The sequence below is a fragment of the Lontra canadensis genome, unplaced genomic scaffold (assembly GCF_010015895.1).
Source record: "Lontra canadensis isolate GAN:19392208 unplaced genomic scaffold, GSC_riverotter_1.0 scaffold3, whole genome shotgun sequence".
NCBI lineage: Eukaryota > Metazoa > Chordata > Mammalia > Carnivora > Mustelidae > Lontra > Lontra canadensis.
Window position 1 is genome coordinate 44,210,534 of NW_022630997.1, and position 21,399 is coordinate 44,231,932.

Here is a 21,399-nt window from a genome sequence, read left to right on the forward strand (position 1 = left end):
CGGCTTCTGGCCTGCTGGATCTCATGACCACAGAGGACGCACAATGCCAGCCTGGGCCACCCTGCACTGGTCCTGTGGTCTTGGGTATAGCTCCTGACTTCCCCCTGGAAAGGGGCTCATGTCAGGGCCTCCCTCTCAGGTTATTGTGTGTCACCAGGCATCACCCCTTGTTATAGTTCAGATACTGGCGCCAGATCTAGAAGGGGGTGGGGGCTCTCACTTACATGAGCCCTGGTTGTCTCCGCTGGACAAACCTGTGTCCCCAGGCCAGCCAGGCAAGTGGACAGAGAGGGTCACGAGAAAGTCTTAGAAAGGAGGGCGTGGTGAGAGACCAAGGGGCCCTCCACCACCTTGGCTGTCACCCCCTCTTCCTCCTCCTCCTCCTTTCTGTTCCCTTCCCTTCTTCCTGCCTTCTCTCCTATAGCTCTTCCCTCCAGGGACCAGGAGTGTGGAGGAAACACTTGGCCCTGCTCTGAGTTCCATTCCTCCACTCATTCCTCCTGGCGGGGGGGGGGTGCTCTGAGGCTGCGCCCCACCTTTGAGGACATGGAGGGTAGCCCCGTGTGTCAGGGGAAGGCGGGAGGAGGCAAGGTAGGGTCAGCAGGCTTACCTCAAGGCCATCTGAGCCCCATTGTGCTCTTTGCCCTTACGGCCTGTACTTTGGTTTTTAAATGGGTGCAAATTCTTGTCTCTCCTTCCATCGACAGGTGGGTTTACATCCCCTCGAAACCAAGTGACCTTGGGGAGTGCTTGCCCAGCCAAGTCCGGCTTAAGTGACACCATGTGGCCACAGAGACTAGCTTACAGAAACCATGTAGCTTCTGCCTTGCTTGTTCAAGCACCTGCTCTTCAGAAAGTCCTACTACCTGAGGTCACCATGCAAGAGACCATGGGGAGGGGAGGGGAGACGAGAGGAGAAAGAGATGGGGGCCAGAGAAGGGCCAGCAGCTCCAGCCGCACTGTCTGCGACCACACGAGGGGCAGGAAGACAGAGCTGCCAACTAGCCCGATAGCACCCAGATCGTGAGACAGACTCATACTGTTAGTGTTTAAACCGCAACCACGCTTGGGGATCACTTGAATGCCGCGACAGATAATTGCAATAGCCCCATTGCATAATATGTTGGGAAGGGCCAGGCTATCCAGGCTTAGCCCACATGCTGCTTCTCTCCTCCCGTGCTCAGAGCAGACCCCACCCATCAGTCCCAGCACACTGCCTGAGGCAAGACCTGCCTCGGAGACCTGTTCCACCAGAGATCCAGGCCGGCACTGCAAAGTTAGAAGAGCTGGGTAAACCTGATTAGCCATCGGGGATCTAAGGTTCCAGGTGGCTGGGTCCAGAGGAGCCCAGGTTCCTATTGGTAGCTTAGGGGAAATGTGGGCCAAGGAGCTAGGGCTAGTGCTCCTGCAAACCTCAATGGAGAACAAGAGTCCCCCGGTGGAGTCTAAGGGCCATGCTAACTTGCCTGGCTGTCTCCTGCATCATTCTTCCGCCACAGTGCAGCCATGGCGCTCTCTCCCAACCCCTACTCTAACACAGTGTCAGGAGGTCCCCACAGGGCCTCTCTGAGTAGTCAGCACATGAGCTGGCAGCCCATTCCATGGAGCGAGAGCCAGAATCATGGGGAGCCAGGCTCTTGACACTCTCAGAACTGCTTGCAGGTGGGTCCGTCAGTTAAGTGTCTGACTGCTGATTTCAGCTCAGGTCATGATCTCAGGGTCGTGGGATCGAGTTCTGCGTTGGGCTCTGCGCGCAGTAGAGTCTGCTTGTCCCTCTCGCTCTGCTCCTCCCTGCTGGCTCTCCCCACCTCTATCTCTAAAATAAATACATTTTAAAAATCTTAAAAAAGACCAGCTTCCACAGGTCTTGCCCACCCTTCCCCCCGGGCCCACCCATCCACATGCTGGCCTCCGGCCACACCGTCTGCAACTCAGGCAGCTGGTAACAGACAGGCTCCCCAGATGGAAAAGGAGGAAGAGGAGGGTCCCCACATGCCTCCTGCTGGCTGCTGACACAGGGTCCTAGCATGTGGCTGGGAAGTGAAAGTCCAGCTCCCGGTCCTGGCTTCCCTCGACGGGGCCCTGGCTCGCCTGTCTGACCTTTCGGTCTTTCCTGCCGGATTCCTGCTTGGGGGCCTGCCCCTACAGCAGCTGAAAACCAGCAGCCCACACCAGCAGCCATGAGAGAGAGGCACTGGGAGAGGGCTGGAGGCACAGGGCAGGGCTGGCAGAGGGAGGGACGTGGCCTACCTGTTGACGAGCAGGAAGTTCGCCATGAGGCATAGCACGCTGGAGACGGTGGAGGCAACGGTCAGGTAGCTCTCAAAGTAGTTCTGCAAGCACAGAAGTGAGGGGGCTGCTGATGTCACCACGGATGGACGGGAGGGCTCCCTGGAGAGCAGAGACCACGCCCCTCCCCTCCCTACTGTCTTCAGAAACCAGCACGTGATGGACAGGTCTGCTCCAAGATGGTGTGGCCCTGCCCCATGGTGACCTACGACCACTTACTAGGTCCCTCAACAGACACCAATACAAGCCATGCGAAGTGCTGGGGACGTAAGTCAGAATACGACATTGTCCTGCCCTCAGAGAGGCTCCTAACGGTCTGCAGCCCATGCTCTCCCCTCCTCTACCTGTCCCACCCACGGACAGCCAGTGTGGACAGGACCCAACTGTGAGCACGTGCACACGGTCAGGACGTGTCCTGCCAGTCTGCTCTGCCTCCCGCCAAATTTCAGTGATCCAAATGCGCTTTGTTATGACCCAACCACATTCCAGTGTTCTTGCCACCAAGTGAGGCCTCTTAGAACTACACCAACCCTGACACCTGTGGGGACACTTTGTTCTGACTCTGGATTTGCCCCCTCAGGAGAGATGCTCCCCGGAGGTCAAGTGGGAAATGGCTCCTAGATTGGCCGAGAGAAGGGAAAAGGGCATTTTTTTCTGGAAGCAGGTGCCGAGTACTCCAGACGAAGTGTGCAGGAGACCACACGATGAAGAGCTCCTGATCAAAATGTGCGGGAACTTATGGCTAAAGAAACTGTATGGCAATTGTGCCCAGTTCTCCAAACTCGGAACCGTCCACTCACGAGGACAGATGTTACTGCGTATCCGTTATTCCTCAATATACCTGTCTTTAAAAAAAAAAAAAAAATCAGGAAGGGCTGACATATCTTGGCTTGGGTCATTGTCAACTCATGAACCCCAGGTTGGTACTGATTGCGGGTTCTAAGCCATGAGAACAGGTCACACGTATTAAGCATTTCCTGTGTGCCCAATACAAAGGCTCTTTATTAAATACACTGTTCACTCTGAAAAAGAAAAAAGCAGCTGTGAACGTTCTCCTCTGGAAAGCTCACAAAATTGGACTTAACTGAGGCAGTGTTTTGAGTCACAAATGTGCCAAGCGCAAGGGACAGGCGTGCAAAAGCCTCACCAGCGCACAGAGCACTGTGGCAGTTGTACGATCTCGACAAAGAACGAGACACGCCTCCCGGCCACTAAGAAGGAAGCATCCCACTGGGAGTGTAAGATAGAGTGTGAAGGTATTTCCATCTCAAAACACCACGGGGAGAGATGTCGGAATTTTGTAGGTTTTTTCTTTTGTTTTTTTTTTTTTTTTTGCCAAATCAGAGGTAGGAGTAGTGAGTTTTAGAAGGGGGTCTGGGTCAGGGAGTGGGACCAGGGTCACATGAGAGAATGGGAAGGAGTATGGGTTTGGGGAAAAGTCCCAGAGGAGGTGGGATCTGAGTCAGACCTTGATACGGACGGTCAGATCTGTCCTTTCTGGGAGAGTCTGATTGCAACATGGAGCCCACGAGAGAAAGATACCATAATGAGCTCCTTCTGGTCTGAAACTGATTGTTCCAGGGTCCCTTTTTAAAGCCTGCAGAGTGCTTTGTGGTCTTTGAAATCTGCACCCTGAATATCAGGTAGTGGTGGCCGTGCAATTAAAATGGTAATCACAGCGACTGCGGGCCATCAACCATGAGCCTTAGAAACAGCCTCCCTCCTTTGAGGTGCCACCTCATTGTTCCTGCCCTGATGGGCTCAGCAGAGCCTGGACTGGCCTGAGGCACTCAGTCAATTACGTCTTGACACAGTGGCTGAGCCTACGTGAGGCCAGGCAGGCAGGAGCCATGGAGAAAGGCCCCAAGGAAGAGACAGCCGCAGGTGGGGGCCAACCAAGACAGCCCCGAATCTGAGCCCCCCTCCCCACCCCGACGGGGGTCCCTTCAATTCAGTGGCTGCTCACTCGTTCCATGCAAGTCTACGAACAACCACTGCATGGGACGCAGAATCTCTGTCTTTGTTTTTTTTGAGCAGGCTCGGGTTCCCTGAACATTTTAGGAATGGGGATTTTCGAGGTAATTGAATGCTCTGGTTTGTTGATATTTAAGCAGAGAATTGCCCTTTTAATGGTGGAAAGCTTTTTAAATATTGACAACGGAGTAAGGCTGGAGTAAGGCTCTGCCTCCCTTTCTGTTGACGGAGCCCATTTTCTTGTCTTTTCAAAGAACATCCAGGAGGGGCGGAATGGACTGGACCGTGGCCTGTTTCTCTACTGGCACAGACTGGGGGCTGTAGACGGTTGCGTAGGCTGACTCAGCACACCCCATGGAGTTCTGTTTTTGTTTTTTTTTAACTTAGTTCCTGATATAAACCTGTTGGGAGGGCGGGTAACTTATTTGATGCTTTTGCCTGTAAGTAGAGTTCTAACAAAACGTGGTGGGCAGATTCTCTAAGGGGCCCCCACAGTTCCAGCCTCCTGTGCTCACACCTTGTATGGGATGCCCTCTGCTAAGTGTGGGTGGGACCTGTGACTTGCTTCTAGCCAAGAGAATACAGCAAAGGGGCATACACAACGATGCATATGGGACAACGTTGCATGAGATGTAGCACCTGTCTTGTTGGACCCCCTTTTTTTCCTCCCTTGATGGCTCTGAGGATGCAAGCGGCCATCAGGGGAACCCCAAGTGGCAAGAACTACAGGTGACCCCTGGTTGCTCAGAGAGATTTCTGGCCAACATCCAGCAAGAAACCGAAGCTCTCAGTCCTACGACTGCAAGGAACTGGATTCTGCTGACAACTCAAGGAAGCCTAGACGTAGTCCTTCTCCAACCGAGCCTCCAGGGAGACCGCAGCCCCAGCTAAGCCCTTGATTGTGGCTGTGTACGACCCAGAGATGAGAACTCCATCCAGCCGTGCCCTGACTCCTGGCCCACAGACACTGTGAGATAATAACTGTGTGTCATGTTAACCCTGTGGAGTGTGTAGCATTTTGTTACACGGCAATACATCCTTAATGAATGAGGGTTGTGGGCAGCTGAGTTCCTATCTATCCTAAAAACTATCCAGAGTTTTTTTGCATGTTGCTGACTTCTTATAGTTTACATTCAGTTTCTCGATGAAGACAGGGATAGCTCACCGTGATCTCGCCAGATGTGAAGACCAATGTATCTGCCCATGAGGGAAACAAAGGTTATACTTGCAGACATCAGTCCCCTTAGCCTTTCCTCATCAAATCCTTTGCTGAAATCAGGCTCATTTTGTGCCGATTCCAAGAAACAGGACTTAGCTTCCATGCCACCCCAGATCTGCTCACTGACTTGGGCCATGTACCTTGCCACTCAGTCCCACGGTCATAAAGCCACTGCTGCCCCTGCCCCCAGAAAAGGAGGTGACTCCTATGGAGAGACCCCTGTGCTGCGCACTGCCCAGGGTCCGGTGATACTCTCTGAAGTGGGGACAGGAAAAGCCCCAGGACATATGCTTTGACCAAAGAGAGGCAGAAATGGGAAAGAGACAAGAGATAAACTTCTTGACTTTCTTCTCCCCCAGTCAACTGGTCTACGATGCGGGGGGGCCCCATGTGGCTTCATGTGGCTTCTCCGGATGCATGCTGGGTGCCCGAGCAGCCGGCTGTGTTTTGTTGCAAAGCTGTGGCCAGCCTGCATCTGCTCTCTCCCATCCCTGCCTCACTTCTCTTTTCCCCCACTCTTGCTTCCCTAGGATGGTGCACCTGAGATGGTATTCACACACAATGGGTGGCCTTGGGCTCCTTTCTAAGAAACATTCAGCAGTGAAGGCCCTAGTTTCCATCCTGGACTGTGCCCTTGGCAGACCAGTAGCTCATCTGTCCTTTCTGTGTTTGTCTCATTCGCCTGCAAGGGATGTTGGGGCCCCCTTCTCCCATTTTATTCCAGGCGATGTAAAAACATTTGAATATTGGTTCAAACACATTGGTAACCATCCTGCCCCCTCCAAAGCAATCCGTCCTCGCCATCCCATAGGGCGATCTCATGTCACGCAACGTGTGGGGAGGATTCATGACACAATTTGCCTGCACTTGGGCCTGGTTCCTAGGAGCTCCCTTGAGAGGCTCTGTTGTTATTACCACACCATGTGCCCCACGTGATTGATGAACATGGCCTCTACCTCCAGAGGTGGACCCAAAGACCCCAAAGGCCAGTGCCGGACATGCAGGAGTGGAGGGACAAGGAGAGCCCCAGGGCAGGGACACTGGCCACCTCGGGTAAAGGTGGAGGCTACGCCTTGCACACCCACAGGGAGTGCCAATCCTGAAGCAATGTGATGAATGAAGCCCCTCACGGTTGTGCCACAAGGCAGCCCTGTTTCTACAGTCCACGGAAAACCTACGTCCTGGGGGGTCCTTCCCACAGGTAGGAGACACTGTGATGCAGCAAGCAGGCAGAGCTGGAAGACAGGTGGGAGCTGCAGGGCAAGGCACGATGGGATGAAGGGGCCTCTCGGAGTGGGGTTCTCTGCCTTGGCTGTCAGGAGCCCCAGAGGCTGGTCATCCTATGGCTGTCTGACTGGCCGGCAGCCGCTGCCCACCCAATCAGCAACCTGTCCCGTGGTTCCCTGAAGATGTGGCCACCCCCGTGTGCCCCGCACCGTGCTGGTGGCTTGGTGTATGCCCTCTGGGAGCTTGTAGCCTGGCACCATCCTGCAGCTAGAGCACAGGGGACACAAGGTATGGAGGAAGGAAGGAGGGGTCTGGGGGTGCTTCCCACAAGAGACCCTCTTGGACCGCAGCCTGAACAGTAGGGGGAAGTTTGCCAGATGGATATGGGGAGGCGGGGAGAGAACCTGCACTCCACGTGGCGGGAGCAGCACATTCAAAGGCCTGGAGGGCTGCTTCTTTGCCAATTGCGACTCAGACACAAGTGCCTTTATTAGAACAGACTTCCCAAGACCTTCCTTGGCATCGACAGGAATCAAATGTACTGTGCAGTGCATTAACCCAGACATCCCAGGACAGGCGGCCATGGAGCCACGGCACTCACCCCTCCCTTTCAGGGTGCTGATGGGGGACAGCAGTCCCACCAGTCACTGTTCTGAATTCTCCAGCCTGATGGGAGGCGAGGCCCAGCTGAGGAAGAAAGAGGAAAACTTCTGCTCCTTGTGTATCTCCTCCAAGCTCCCTGCCCTCCACCATCTCCCAGCAGGCTGCAATTCCCTGGGGCTTGGGCAGGGCTCAGCCCCCAGTTACCTTGTCACGCTGGTCACACTAAAGTCATCCTTGGCACGGGGCAGGTAAGCCAAGTGGTGGCACAGAAGCCCCACAGAGCGCCAGGGAACTTCCAGGGAAGAAAACGGCCCCCAGAGACCCCAGTCCCTTTGCTCTTAACGCAGCCTGTAAGGGAAGGCAGAGCTGGGTTTGCTCCCATTTTATAGATAAGAAGCCTGAGGCTAACAGGTGGATGAACCACACAGAGGTGCCTGCCTGGCATGTGCTGGTGGCAGATCTTTTGATGCAGGGCAGGGCTGGGGGGACATTTAGCCGCTCTAGCTGAGGGAGCCTGCCCCACAGACACACAGGCTCAAACTCTGTCCCTGGGACTGTGCCATGACACTGAGGACCCAGTGGCCAGCACTGGCAGCCTACGGGCCTTCCCAGCTGTGAGTAGCTGTCAGCTGCAGACTCCAGGGTCCCATCAGGGCAGTGTCTTCCCTCTGCCCCAACCCTCATACATGGGTGACCTGCCCAAGCCAGCGAATGATGGGGTTTGATTTCTCTCCCCTCTGCAGTTCACTCTCTGCTCCTTAAACTCCACGGTCCATTCCCCAGGCCATTTCTACAGGGCAATGGTTCTGAGTAGAGTTAAAAGGAAAAAGATCCGGAGGAGAAGAGCTCTTGCTTCTGTCAGCCACCCAAAATGGACAGACACGGTCTGCTGCGGAGCACAGAGCACGGTCCAGAGGACATGAGCGTCGGGAAGAGCCGGGCAGGCTTCCAGCTTACCCCTCACCCCCACCTGTGGTGACTCCCCACAGAGTCCTGCCCCACCCCCAGGCCCAGCAGAGGCGGGGCTCAAAACCCAGACCCCTGGTAGGGCGGGGTGCCTGGCAGGTGTCGAGGAGCCCCACTCTGGCCTGGGTGCGGGACGCCTGATCCCCTGGTGATGGAGATGGGAAAGTCATGTTCATCTGTTCCATTCTGGCCTGGCTTGAGAACACAGCAAAGGGAGAGCCGCTCTTCAAACACAATTTAAAAACCCACCAGAGCCAGCTGGCCAGATGTGAGGCCCATTTTACGAGAGGGGGAACATTTCCCCTCCTCCGCCACGCTGAGCGGCTCCGTGCTAAGCATCTCTTCTAGAAGAATTTAATTCCAGGCTCAGCGTCCAGGTAAAGAGGTTTCTTCGGGCAGGGAGGCCCCGAAATGAGCCCGTTTATCTCTGGCAGGCCCCGGTTTAAGCTGCTTCTCCCCTGAATGCTATTTGGGCACTTTGAAATAAGTGCAGCAAATTAGTCACGAGCTGCGGCAGGCTAACTCGCAGCCCAGCGGCTCGGAGGCTGCCTCGTACAGCCCCCACCTTGAGAGCTCGGCGGCAGAGGCAGTGGCTCCTGCGGGGCGAGAAAAAGCGATTCAGGCCCGGGGGTGGCAGCTCGAGGCAGCAAAGCGTTACCTGGATCACAGGGGCATGAAATTAGCAGCCGAGAGCAGGCTGGAGCCAAGAATAGTTTGCTGCTGCAAACTTGCTGCCTTCCGACCGCTGAGCTCTCCGGCCTGGGCTGCGGCAGGGAGGCGCCCTTGCCCTGGCATCGGCCGGGAAGGGAGCAGAAGGCAGGTGTTCCCCAGGGGTGCAGCTGGAGTCCTGTCGTTAGGTTCCGAGGCCCTGTGCTCCGGGGGACACTGGCCCAGGAAAGCTAATTGGGTTGTTGATGAGCTGGGAGGGCCAGCTGGAAGATGCCTGTTCCAGGGCCTGGACAGGTGAGGGACACGGGAGCCCCCATCCACCCAGGTGTGATAGGTGGCCAGGGGCCCAAGGGCAGAGCAAAGCCGGGTCAGAATCAGACAGGTAAGGTCCTGAAAGATGCTAGCCAGATAGACGCAGCCATCAGACTTGTGCACACGGCTCCAGGCTCTAACAGCAGCCCACTAACTCTTGGCCTCGTGGACCATCTTCGGCCCCGGCTCCCTGGGGCCTCTATAAATCTTGGTCTTTAGTGGCCTGGAGGCCCTCATTAGCCTGCAATCCTTTTTTACACCTTCCTGGAATCCCTGCCAGAAGATAAGCAGAGTTTCGAGATTGACTGGAATGAGCCTCCCTATGGGCCCTGCCTCTGTGTAGAGAGCCCTGTGGAGCACACCTTTTCTCCCCCAGCCTTTGCTGACTTCCACGAGTACCATGAATGCTCACCCTCCATGCTTGCATTTTCTCTCTCTCCTTGGCTGCTGGGCCTTCCTTCTCGTCTAAGGAAAGAAAAACCTCTGACCTCATGGTTTTCAGCCACAAGGCCCCTCCTTCCCTTTGCCCTAAACCCCATAGACAAGCAGCCCATGCCTTCAGTGCTAACACCTTGCCCTCTCCCAGGCTACTCTGGGAAAGATTCCTTCAAAGGGGCCTCTTTGCAGCCGACCCGTTACTAAGGCCTGGTCATGCTCCTGACATCACGTGCCCCCCCGCGGCTGTAGTGGGCCGAACAGTATTCCCCCCAGTTCATGTCTCCCCAGAACCTCCAGATGTGACCTGATTTGGAACAAGTCCTGGCAGACATCACCAGTTAAGATGAGGTCATCCTGGATCTGGGTGAGCCCCAACCCAAGGACGGGTGTCCTCAGAAGCAGGACAGGGTGCGCAGACGGAGGCCAGGAGACAGCCATGAGAATAGAGGCAGAGATCGGAATTACACTGTCACCAGCCATGGAATGCCAAGGACTGCTGGGAGCCCCCAGAATCTGGAAGACGCAAGCAAGAGTCTTCCCAGAGCCTCTGGGGCAGACATGGTCCTGCTGGCCTCTCTGGGGCTTCTGGCCCCCAGAATCCTGCGACTAAAACACTGCTGTTCTGAGCCACCCAGCTCTGGTGTCTCAGCCACTAGAGCTGGCCACAGGAGCCAGCCATAAGAGTCAGCCACACCTGCCCTTCTGTGGTTCCGCGCCTAAACTCCCAGGTCACCCTTCCTCCTCCTTTCCCTCCTTCCCCTTCCTCCCCTCCCCCTCCTTCTTGGCAGCTGGGCCCACCTCACTCTGCCACCAGAGGCACCTCCTGAGCCCCACCCCGACTCTCCTCCGTCCCTGTGCCACACTCCTGCCTTGGGAAGCTCATCACCCCTGGCTTCCATGAGCCCCGTACCTGTATCCGTCCCTGCCTCCAGAACATTTTCACCACCTGCCACCCATACTGCCTGGGTAGCCTGCTGAGCCCCAGCTCCAAGCTCCCCAACAAAGGCCTTCGAGAGCACCCCCAGCCACCTGCGCCCAGGCTCCATGGTCTGTCCCCGCTTTTCTCAGTGCTCCTGCTCCAAGTTTCTCTGCTTTCCTTCACCCACACCCCAGGTCGCTCACCTGCCAGTCCCCACATCCCTAGCAAAGGACATTGGCTCAGGCTCCCACCCTCACCCCCGGGACTCCCCTCTGCCCACCCCAGGTTCCCAAGGCTCAAGCTCCTCCTCGGGCCTGGCCCTCTGCCTCCCTGACTCCAAGCCACCCTCATGTGTCTGGTCCTTGCCTGCCTCGCAGGGGCCCCGCTGCCTCCCCTACTTCTCTCTGTAGCCTCGCCCCTTGGTCCTCCTTGGGCTCCTCAGTGCACTGTCCCCCTTCCTTCTTTGGATCACTTCCAGGACAACCCAGGGGCTCCATTTTGGTTAAATGAGGGCGCCTAGGAGGTGAGGGAGTCCCAGAGGGGAGGCTATGGATGATGTCCAGTACCAGGCTGAAGAGGGGTGCTCATCTCAGAAGGAACTGGGGAGCCATGGAAGAAGGCTTCTGAGCAGCACACAGAGGCTTAGTGCTGGGCACAGAGGGGCCACCTGCCCAGAGAAGGTGGAAGGAATTGAGGGGGAGCAGCAGGTGGCAGTGGCTACTCATGGATCCATTCATTTCTTCACTCAAGACACAGTAAAGACAGCTGATCTGCGAGAGGCCACTCACTTATTCGACAGACACGGCTCAGCACCTTGTAAGTGCCACCATGTGCTGGGGGCTGGGAGGCCATTCGGCTCTAGGGAGGGAGGCAGGAAAAGGAGTAAACAGCAAGCTCAGAAGAGAAAAGATGCATGTTACATTAAATGCGATGAACAGAAAAACCAAGTAAGGAGCTATAATAGAGCCTAGTTGGGCAGGGGCGGGGGTTGCTGATGTTGGTGACGGTGAAGGAGCTGATGTTTGGACCTGAGAATAGGCCAAGCGAGGGGCAAGGGGAAAAGCATTCTGGACAGAGGGAACAGCATGTGGTTGGCCCCAAGGCAGGAGAGAGTTTGGTGCGTTGGAGCTCCGGGCAAACTAGGCTGATCCTGGATTTAGGGAGTAAGGGGGAGAGTAGGGAGACCGGGCTGGAGGCAGGGGCAGGCCGGGGTGAACAGGCTGGGGTCAGAGTTTGGATCTTATTCTAAGTGCGACAGGAAGCTACTGCCGGACCCTAAGCGGCTGGGAAACTTGGTACTGGTGCATAGTCACGAAGCCCTCCCCACGCTCTGCTGTTCTGAGGGCTGGTCATGTATTCACTCCCCTGATCCCTACAGCACACTCCCAGGGACCAGTCCTGTTGCAGATGAGGAAACTGAGGCTCCGATAGGTCAGACACTTGCCCGAAATTACACAGCTCGAACCCAGCCCTCTGTCCGCAGAGCTCTGCCCCCTTACCTGGTGCAGTAGACAGCCTTTCCATTTTACATCTTAGAGAGACCACCTCTGCAGCCTCCGTGGACCCTGGTTTGCAGGGGTGCCCTGGGAGCCAGCGGTCAGGAAGGCTGGGGCTGGGGAGCTGGCCGTGGAGAAGGCAACCAGAGGTATCTGAGATATTTGGGAAGGTGGAATCAACAAAACTTGCTGACAGACCGAGTGTGGGGGTGGAGGACTGAGGAACACAAAGGGGACCCCGAATGCACAGCTAACTGGGCAGTGGAGGGCGTCTGCTCCAGTGTCACCTAGGTCTGCCTGTAAAATAGTTCCATCACAATCCCGAATCCCTGAGCGTGAGACCCCGGTGCCCGATCCCGGGAGCAGGGTCCTCCTCCCGTTCCCCTCTCCTCGCCAGTCCAGTGCCAGACAGGCCCTCCACAAACACAGATTAACTCACCAGTCTGCACGTATTTGCTGAACTCAATAGATATTCTAGGCACATGGGATCCAGTCCAAGTTCCTGCTCTCAGGGAACGGATGGTCTGGTCAAGAGACGGTCGGTGAATGCATACACAAACACACAATGTCAGGCAGTGATCCATGTTCCAAATAGAAATTCAGCACAGTAGGTCCCTCTCTAACATATCTTGGAACACTAGTCGGGAAAGACCTGCAAGGGAGTGTCTGGTCCAGAGGTGGGCAGTCAACTGCTCCCAGGGCCAAATCAGCCCACCTCCATTTTTATAAAGACTAGAAACTGGTCAGGCCCATTTGCTTACGGATTATCCATGGTGCAGAGCACAGTAGCTGCAACAGAGATCACATGCCATCTGGCCATTTGCAAAGAAAGTTTGCCAACCTCCACCAAGTTTCTTAGTTAAGGAAATAGAGTCCTAAGTCACCCAGCAAATTCGAAACATGGTAAGAAACAGAACCAGCTCTCCCGAATCTCAGGTCTTTCCACCACTGGAGATGAGCATGGAAAATGGAAACAGGACTTCTGCCGACCCTTGGCCCCACCCCTCCACCAAACCCCACCCAAACAAGGCAAGCTGGCCTTTGATTTTCATCCTTTCTATTCCCTTACCCACACTTCAGGCTGAAACCTCAGCAGGCAGAGAAATGGCTCAGAACCAGTTCAAGGGAGGGCTCAGAGTCACAGGGAGCCTTGTCAGTCCACATGCAAGGGATGCCGACCCCTGGGGGATGGCCACTGATTCGGGGCTCGGTCACTGCTGATGCTCGGGCTGGGCTGTCCTTCCTCTTCTGCAGCCTGACCACGTGGCCAGGGCGAGGAGGAAGAGGAGGCCTTCCAAGAAGACTCCCCACTTACCCACACAGCCCTTGCCAGAAGGGGCAGCTTTTGCACCCCCAGAGGGCCGACATGCTTTGGTGTCCCAGGGTGGAGAGCGGGGGACAGGGCCCAGGCAGACAGCATGTGGGTAAAGAGGAGGTGGTCTGGGGGTGCTCCAGCTGCTCTCCATAGGAGGAAACCCAGGAAAACCACCAGGAAGAGGGAGAAGAGGGAGTCCTGAGAAGACCCAGCCAGCACTTGCTTACCCAATATACTTGCAGAGAGAGGCTAAAGTCTCAGGCTCCCAGGCTGCCGCAGGCGGGTGAGCGCGGGTGTGCACACACAGAGGACCCCGGAGAGGCCAGCTAGGACCCCAACCCTCGCTACCACCACATGATGACGCCTGCAGTGAAGGCACCTGGCAAAGACTGATCTGGCTCTGCTCTCCGGATACACTCGATGATCAATCACGTTAAGGAGACACTTGAGCACTTAAGGCCCAGGCCATGTTCTAATTTGTCGAGGAAATCGCCTCTGGATTCCAAGGATGAGTGTGGGAGGAAGCAAAATCGAAGGGAGAGCGGGGGTGGGGGTGGGGGTGGGAGCGATCGATAGTCTGGGGGCCAGAGAGCAAGGCACGGAGGGGCAGCAGAAGCCATGAGCACCCACAGAGAAAATAAAAAGAGAATTTGAGAAGTCGAGGTCACTGAAGGCATGACTGCAGTGTTTCTAGTCGGGCTTTTTCTCTCCCTTTGCAAGACACAACAAGAGCTAAACACAGAAGAAAAAGCCATCACAGGTATATTTATTGGGAATGGCATGCTGGCTGGGTCTGCAGTTAGAATCAGAGGGTGGACAAGGGAATAAAAAAATGACTCACTTTTGGTTTTAATCTTTAAAAATGGTTTGGGAGCAGCCATCCCGCTAGCCCAAACCACTGGGCAGCTGCAGGGTGGGACCCACCCTCTCTGCCCCTTGGCCACTCACCCATGCCCTGGGCAGGAAACCTGGAGACCCCTGGACTGCCTCTGCCATCTCCCCTTCCAGGAGGACAGGGCTCAGATCAAATCCTGCCTTGATTTGGGGTTAGCCCCAGGCTTTGGAATTCTGCTCTTAAAAGGTGGATTGCCAGATGGAGTGCACCTGCATGTTTTCCATTTGGAGGGATCCGAGTGGCTCTAGGATTGGCCTGCAGGAGCACCGTGATCCAGCCACACCCAGAATGGTGCAAGCTTCTCAAGGAACAGCATGTGGCACGGGGGAGCGGTTCCCCGATTTATCAGGAGCACCTGGCAACAGTAGCAGAAGCCCATGGTGGGGAGACGGAGCCAGCGTGGCTGGATCTGGGAATCTGGGCATTTGCCAAGTGTGCCCAGAAACGCGAGGCAGACTCAGATACCCCTGGGTCACTGCCCCGCTCTTGTCTTCACAGCCCTGTGCCGTCAGCAAGTTCCTTATTGTTTCTACTTTCCTCCCCTGTCAAATGGGGGCAGAAAAGCGTCCTCATGGCCAGCTGCCGGCAAACAGGCAGAGCGGGGGTTTTCAAATTACGGGTTGCAGCCCACTAAAGGATGTGAAATCTCCTGATGGGTCATGGCTACAATTTGTTTCCTTTCATCTCTGGCTGCCTTCTCTTCTGTTCCTAAGGATGAATCACCTGCATTCTTTTTGTCTTTGAAGATTCTATTTATTTATTTGAAACAGAGAGACAGAGGGATAGAGTGCACACAAGCAGGGGGAAGGGGCAGAGGGAAAAGCAGGCTTCCTGCTGAGCAAGGAGCTGATACAGGACTCAATCCCAAGGACCTGAGATTGTGACCTGAGCCGAAGCAGACGCCTAACCAACTGAGCCACCCACGCACCCCTCACCTGCATTCTTTTCTGGGTCCCTTCCACTGTGCCCCAGAGCCCATGCCCTGTGCTCATGGGCCCCAGCACCCGCCTTCCCCTCTCTACTGGGCCACTTGCAGAAGCACACAAGCTGCCTCCTATTTCTCCTAAAGAGCAAAGAAAATCTATCCCCTTCTCAGTCCCACTTCCTGGAACTCCTGCCTCACTCCTCTAGAATGAGTCTGAAAGCTGCCTCCAGCGTCCCTCCCCTGCACCCCCATCCTCCAGCTGGGCTAGCAGCCTGTAGTCCAGCATCTGTCCCTCCCCTTTGGCAGTGCTCCCCAGGGCCACAAAGGACCTACAGGAGGTGAAATCCAAAGGTAGCTCTCCATCCTCAGCCTCCCTGGCTTTTGCCACTTAAAAGGTCATCACGCATGATCACTGGTTCCTCCTTGAAAACTCTAACCAGAGACTGTTCTGGAGTGTGGACGCTGCTGTTTCTGTTACAGACATGGAAATCTTGCAGGGGAGACACGCATGGGTCAGAAACGGTCTGGAAACACTCGGAAGTGCCAGCATGGGGCACAGGGTCTTGAGCACGGATGGCCTGGGTTCAGACAGCTCGGTTTGCGTCCCAGCTGTCACTGCCCTTCTGCGTGGGAACAAAGTACATTTGTTGAGCCTTGGTTTCCTTCTCTGTTAAATGGATCTAATACCTATCCCTTGAGACTCTAGTAAGGAAATGGATAATGAAAAGAAAGCCTCTGGCACACAGCGGTTTGTTGAATAAATCCTGCCAGATTAAGGAATGAACCAGCACCCTTGGCACATGGTGAAAGAGCTGCCCTCCCAGTGATACCTGGGTCTGGAGTGGAGCTTTGACAACCTGTCTGGGGGAAGTTCTTCCAGAGAACTCTCATCATGTAGCCCAAGTCCATAGGGTGGATGCTCTGGTGGGGGGCAGAAAATAGCTCTGCATTACCCCCATGTGGTAACATTTCATGTGGATCACGGGCTGCATGTTGGCCTCTCCTGGAGAACTTAACAATGCTTGTGCCCAGGCACCTCCTTCCACTGCACCAGAACCAGCCAGGTGGTTGGGGGTGGGGGAGTGCGCTTTAAAATCTCCCCAGAGGATTCTAGTCTATTCCACCAAGGTATCTGGAGAAGCCGGAGGGCATGCTGGCTAGCAGCACAGGCTCTGCTCACCTCCAGACTGCTCGTAGGCCTAGCTCTGTCGCCTGCTAGCAAATGGCCATGGGTCAGAAAGCCTCAGTTTTTACATCAGGAAACTGGGGAGGACAGTCCCTAATTCGCCAGGCTATCCTGCTGATAAAGACGGTAGGTCTGAAGATGTGTAGGCCTGGGCTTCATGGCAGGGGCTTTGTCAAGTCTGCAGGTCACTGCCAAGGCTTCTGAGAATCTGTCTTCCAGTTTTCTCTTCTCCAAACTAGTTCATCCTGGTTCCTTTTAACCCTACCTCTCTGAACTGGGATGTCTGCCCTTGTTCATAAGGATAGCTTCCAAGCCATGCTCTCCTGCTTTTTTGGGGGGTGCTGAGGGGTTGGGCCAGGACTAAGGTGCTATAATGAGGGGATGTCCTAGGACACCCCCTCCCTCATTCCACTGAACCAGACCAGTCTGGGTCTGTTCCCTAGAGAAGAAATATTACTTTGGGCGGTGGGGTGTGGAGGAATGGGGTAACTGGGGGATGGACATTAAGGAAGGCATGTGATATAAAGAGCACTTGTGTTATATAAGACTGATGAATCACAGACCTGTACCTCTGAAACCAGTAATACTTTATATGTTAATTAATTGAATTAAAATTAAAATTGAATTAAAATTAAAATTGAATTTAAAAAAATTTTAAAAAGAAATCTCACTTCATGTCTGTGCCAATCCACATGAAAAAAATGCTTTGGTGGTGGCCACTATGACCCCCAGATCTTCTTCTGCTTCTTTGCAGACCTATGCCATCCCTATCTTGGAGTGGGGTGATGGGGCTTTCCTTGCCAGCCATTCAGTAACTAATGAGACAGATTTCTCTTATTACTTTTATGTGCTGGGCACTGTGCAGGTTGTGCTAAGGGCACCGGGACATATAGTAGGAGAGCTCACAGTTTAGTGGGGGAGGCAGGCCCATCTGTGGACTGGGTCCTCTCATCACAGATAATAACACTCCTGCCTCACAGAGGTTCTGTGCGGTGAAACAAGCTAGTGTCGGCAGAGTGTGGCACAGCAGCCCCCTCACAACAGACACCCAATACCACGAATCGTGTGGCAAGCACCAGAGGAGGAAGTGGGCTCTGGGGACCTAGGATCCCCTACCCCAGACGGGTGGCAGCAGGAGAGGTTCCACTTCCTCAGACAGGGCCAATGGGGCTCCCTCTGGTTGGGGGATGGACAGGGCAGCAGCGGACTGCCAGGCCTGGGTCCAGGCTCTGCTGACACCAAGTAAGACTGTAGGTCCCACCCATGACCTGGTCATGTCCTGCAGTCCCCTCAGAGACAAGCCCTGGACAGGACAAGGCACATCAGAAGAATGTGTGAGGAGGAGGCCGTGGGGGGCTCATGGCAGGGAATGACTAGGAGAAGGTGTGGTCCCCCTCCTCTCAGGGGGTAGAAAGAGGAGCAGGTCTGGCTTATACTCCCTGGCCCAGGGGGAGCCCAGACAGATTTGCAGGAGAGGCCAAGTGGAGGGTGAGGAGAGCCCCACAGGTTCAGGGACGGCGTAGAGACCCCAGAGCCAAGGGGGCACCAGGGGGCAGGGGTAGGAAAGGGATCAGGGACGATGACAGTTGGAAGCTGGGTCCAGATCCAGGGGTAGAGCTGAGGCACCTGTTCTCCCAGGGTGGAAAAGGAAGCCAGACCAAGGACAGGCTCTCCATTTGGCAGAGTCAGGGGGATAGGGTGGGGTGGGGGCCCTCCCATCTCCAGAACGCTCCCCTCTACACCACTCTCTGAGCTTGACCAACTTTGCAATCAGCTGTCCATCTGAATTCTCTGTGATATTCTCTACCGCCCTTGCCCACCATGTGACTGGAGGCAGATTACTGAACATTTCTGAGCGTAGCTTTTTTCTAAACAGTTGATGAGCGGCGAGTTTAACACCCCTGCTGGTACTGCGGGCCCAGCGCCGGGCTCAGAAGATGGCGGCCACCGTGGCACCCCGTGGCACCACCTCTTCAGAGGAATTCTTCCTTTTTTATGCTCTAATTTTCTGGGCTCTGGGCCCGAAGGCCTGTGGTGGGTTTATTCAAAGTTCTTATTCCAGGGACTATAGTCGAGGGGGCAAGTGAGCAGGACGCTTTCTAAACCATCCCCCAAACTGTCCACGGCAGAAGAAAATGAGCCTGGGATGGGAGGTGACCTTGAAAGTCACCTAAACTGGAGGGGAAGAGGGTCTGTACCAACACGCTTACTCAGCCTAACTCCCTAGCCCATGGTATCCATCCTTGGGAAATATTAAAAGGAAAGTACAGAAAAAAAACAACACCCGGAGCTAACTGAGTTGCAGGTGGCCGGCTGGAGACAGACCCATCTGACTCCTCCCTTCCTTGCCCCAAAGTGGCCCTCAGGTGACAGGGCAGGCCCACCACCTCTTGCAGGGGAATCAGGAAGATAGTGGGCACGAACTGGGGAGGTGGGTGGCAGGAATGAGGAATTAGGCAAAGAAAAATGGCCTGCAAAATGCAGAAACGCCCCAGCATGCTTGCTTCCCAGACCCGGCCCATGAATCGAGGGGTGACAGGTCTCTCATCTCTGATGCCAAGAGCCAGGAGCTCCGCGCAGCCCCAGGTACTACATCTGCACCTGCCAGCACTTGGAAAGAGGCAATAAAGCATCCTAGCAGGGCCTGGAATGCTAAGTGCCTGCAGCTGGGAAGGGACCGCCTTGCAGCTCGAGCAGCTCGCGGCAGACGTCCACTGCGTGCGGCCGCACTCCCAGGCACTGGCCTCGGCTTCCTCTCCTGCCCCTGGGGGCCGAGGAGATGGACGGAGACGGAGGAGAGGACAGGACAGGTGCACACTCAGTCCAGCCCCGGGGGCTGCCATGGCCGGGTACTGGCCCAGACAGACAGGAATCTTCTGGAAGAAGCCCAAGTGGGCTGGGTAATTTACTGACGCTGGCAGGAACTGGGATGCTTGAGTCACTCGTATAGAAAAGTGGATCATAAAGCACCCTGGCGAAGCCAGACGTCTGGAAATACACAGGGCCACATGCCGCTCGGCAGTGCCCCATCCCCCAAGCGGTCATAATGATAATAATGTTTGTACAGCATTTACAGCTCAGTGCTGGTGTGCCGAATTCTTTACCGAATCCTTGAAACAACCCTAAGAAGCTGGTGGTAGTAGCAGCCTCCTGTTCCATGCCAGGAAGACGAGGCCGCCCGGAGGCCAGAGAGTGAGGCGCTGGCAAAGGCAGGTTGGAGCCCAAGCCGTAGGCTGGAAGCCACGCCCTGGAGAGTGTTTCTCAAACTCTAAAGGGCCTGGCAGTCACCCGGGGGGCTTGGTATCAGGTAGCTGCTGACTCAGCTGGTCTGCAGTGGGGCTCGTGTCATTAACAAGCTCCCAGGTGATGCTGGTCCAGGGAACACACCTTGGGTAGGAGGCTCTGAAGTCCTGACCCCCTTCCCAGGACCCCTCTTTGGCCATGCACTGCTCTGGCCCTGGGAGGTGTCTTCGAATCCCTGAGTTGGCAGAAACAGGCCTTGGCAGGGTGTCAGAACCAAGGGCCTGAGGCCAAAGGAGGGAGTGCGAAGTCTTGGAATACCTCTGTCCCTCCCACACCTCAGCCTAGTTCAATCACAAGCCCTGTGGTGGGGCTAAGACTGGGATTTTTAAAAACTCCCTGTGTGAGTGCGATGTGTGGCCGTGTATGGTCCCTGAGATAGACAGTAGGGACGCTCCAGTCAGTGTGTTGGATTTATCCCTACAAGACTGGGGAGAGTTCTTTGTGCTTAGGACAGGGATTTCAAAGGTGCTTTCAGAAAAGGGGTGGTGGGCCACTGCCTGGGCCAGTCAAGGGGTATGGCTAGGGTTGCTAGGGTTCTCTCTTCTTGTCCGGAGGAGAGGGCAGCTGGCAACCCTCCAGCCTGGAGTGCTTTCAGAGATGCCCACACTCTCCCCATCCATGAGCTTCCAAGAGAAAGGAGACACAGACTGGATCAGCTGTGGACACTGAGGCTCCGGATAGAGATTACCTGAACCTCGGAGACCTCTCCTGCACTAGGCCTTGACCGTGGCCTCCATCCTGTCTTCTACCTGCCCAGCCCAGGCCTAGCAAGAATCCTGCTGAGTCCATTTATGGAGAAGCCCCCCGACCCTAGATATCCGACCACCATCGGAATCTGGGCAAGCTCTTCATCCCCAGCCCCTGGTGTGCATGCCCTTGACCTGCCTTTAGCAAGAAGCCCCCTGCTCTTGATGGCTCCTCTTTTTTCCATCCACTAATTCCTCTCATTTTCCATCCACGGAGCTCTCACTCTGCTCCACGGCTATAAACCCCCCATGTCCTTGCAGTATCTGGAGTTGAGCCGATCTCTCTTCCTTGTTGCAACAGCCTTGAGTACAGCCTTCCTTATGTTTTAACGAGCGGTAGAGTAATTTCTGTCTTTAACACTGCCCCCGCCCAAGGGAAAAGTCATGCCACAAAGGGAGCAGCCCTGACGGCGGGAGGTGGGAGTGGTGCCATTGCCCACTGAACACAGTTCCCATGCCTCACCTTGGCATTCAAGGCCCAAGCAATGACTTCAGCATCCAGGCAATGATCTCAAGCCTTATTTACATGCACCCCGCATATAGGAAACCCAGTGCCTTACTGCCCCTCACACACCTGAGCGTCCCCCCATCCTGCCTCTGCTCAGGCTTTCCCTCCCACCTGGAAGATCCCCTCCCTTGTAGGCCACCTGCTCTGAGTCACAGTAATCTCTCCCCTGGTGACAAGACTAGTGATAGCCCGGTCTTTGTTCCCCCAGTCTCCCACAGCTTGTACAACCTCCCATTTTAGCTGGGCACACAGTTCTCTGGGATAATGACTACATCTAAAGGCTACATTCTGCAGGCCCCTCTGCAGATCATGTGGTCACGTGACCGAGTTCTGCCCAATGCCATGGAAGCATAAGCAATCTGTGTTACTTCTTGGAATGTTCTCATGCCTCTCCTCCTCTTGCTGTGAT

The 21,399-nt window shown here is 55.2% G+C and overlaps 1 protein-coding gene across 1 annotated transcript in view; it reads right to left on the reverse strand.

Annotated features, from left to right (window-relative positions):
• SLC29A3 (solute carrier family 29 member 3) overlaps positions 1 to 21,399 on the reverse strand; it is a 38,837-nt gene that overhangs the window by 13,358 nt on the left and 4,080 nt on the right. The window contains exon 3 of the mRNA XM_032841064.1: positions 2,251 to 2,333. Coding sequence (XP_032696955.1) covers positions 2,251 to 2,333 — 83 coding nt within the window. The remainder of the gene's footprint in view (positions 1 to 2,250; positions 2,334 to 21,399) is intronic.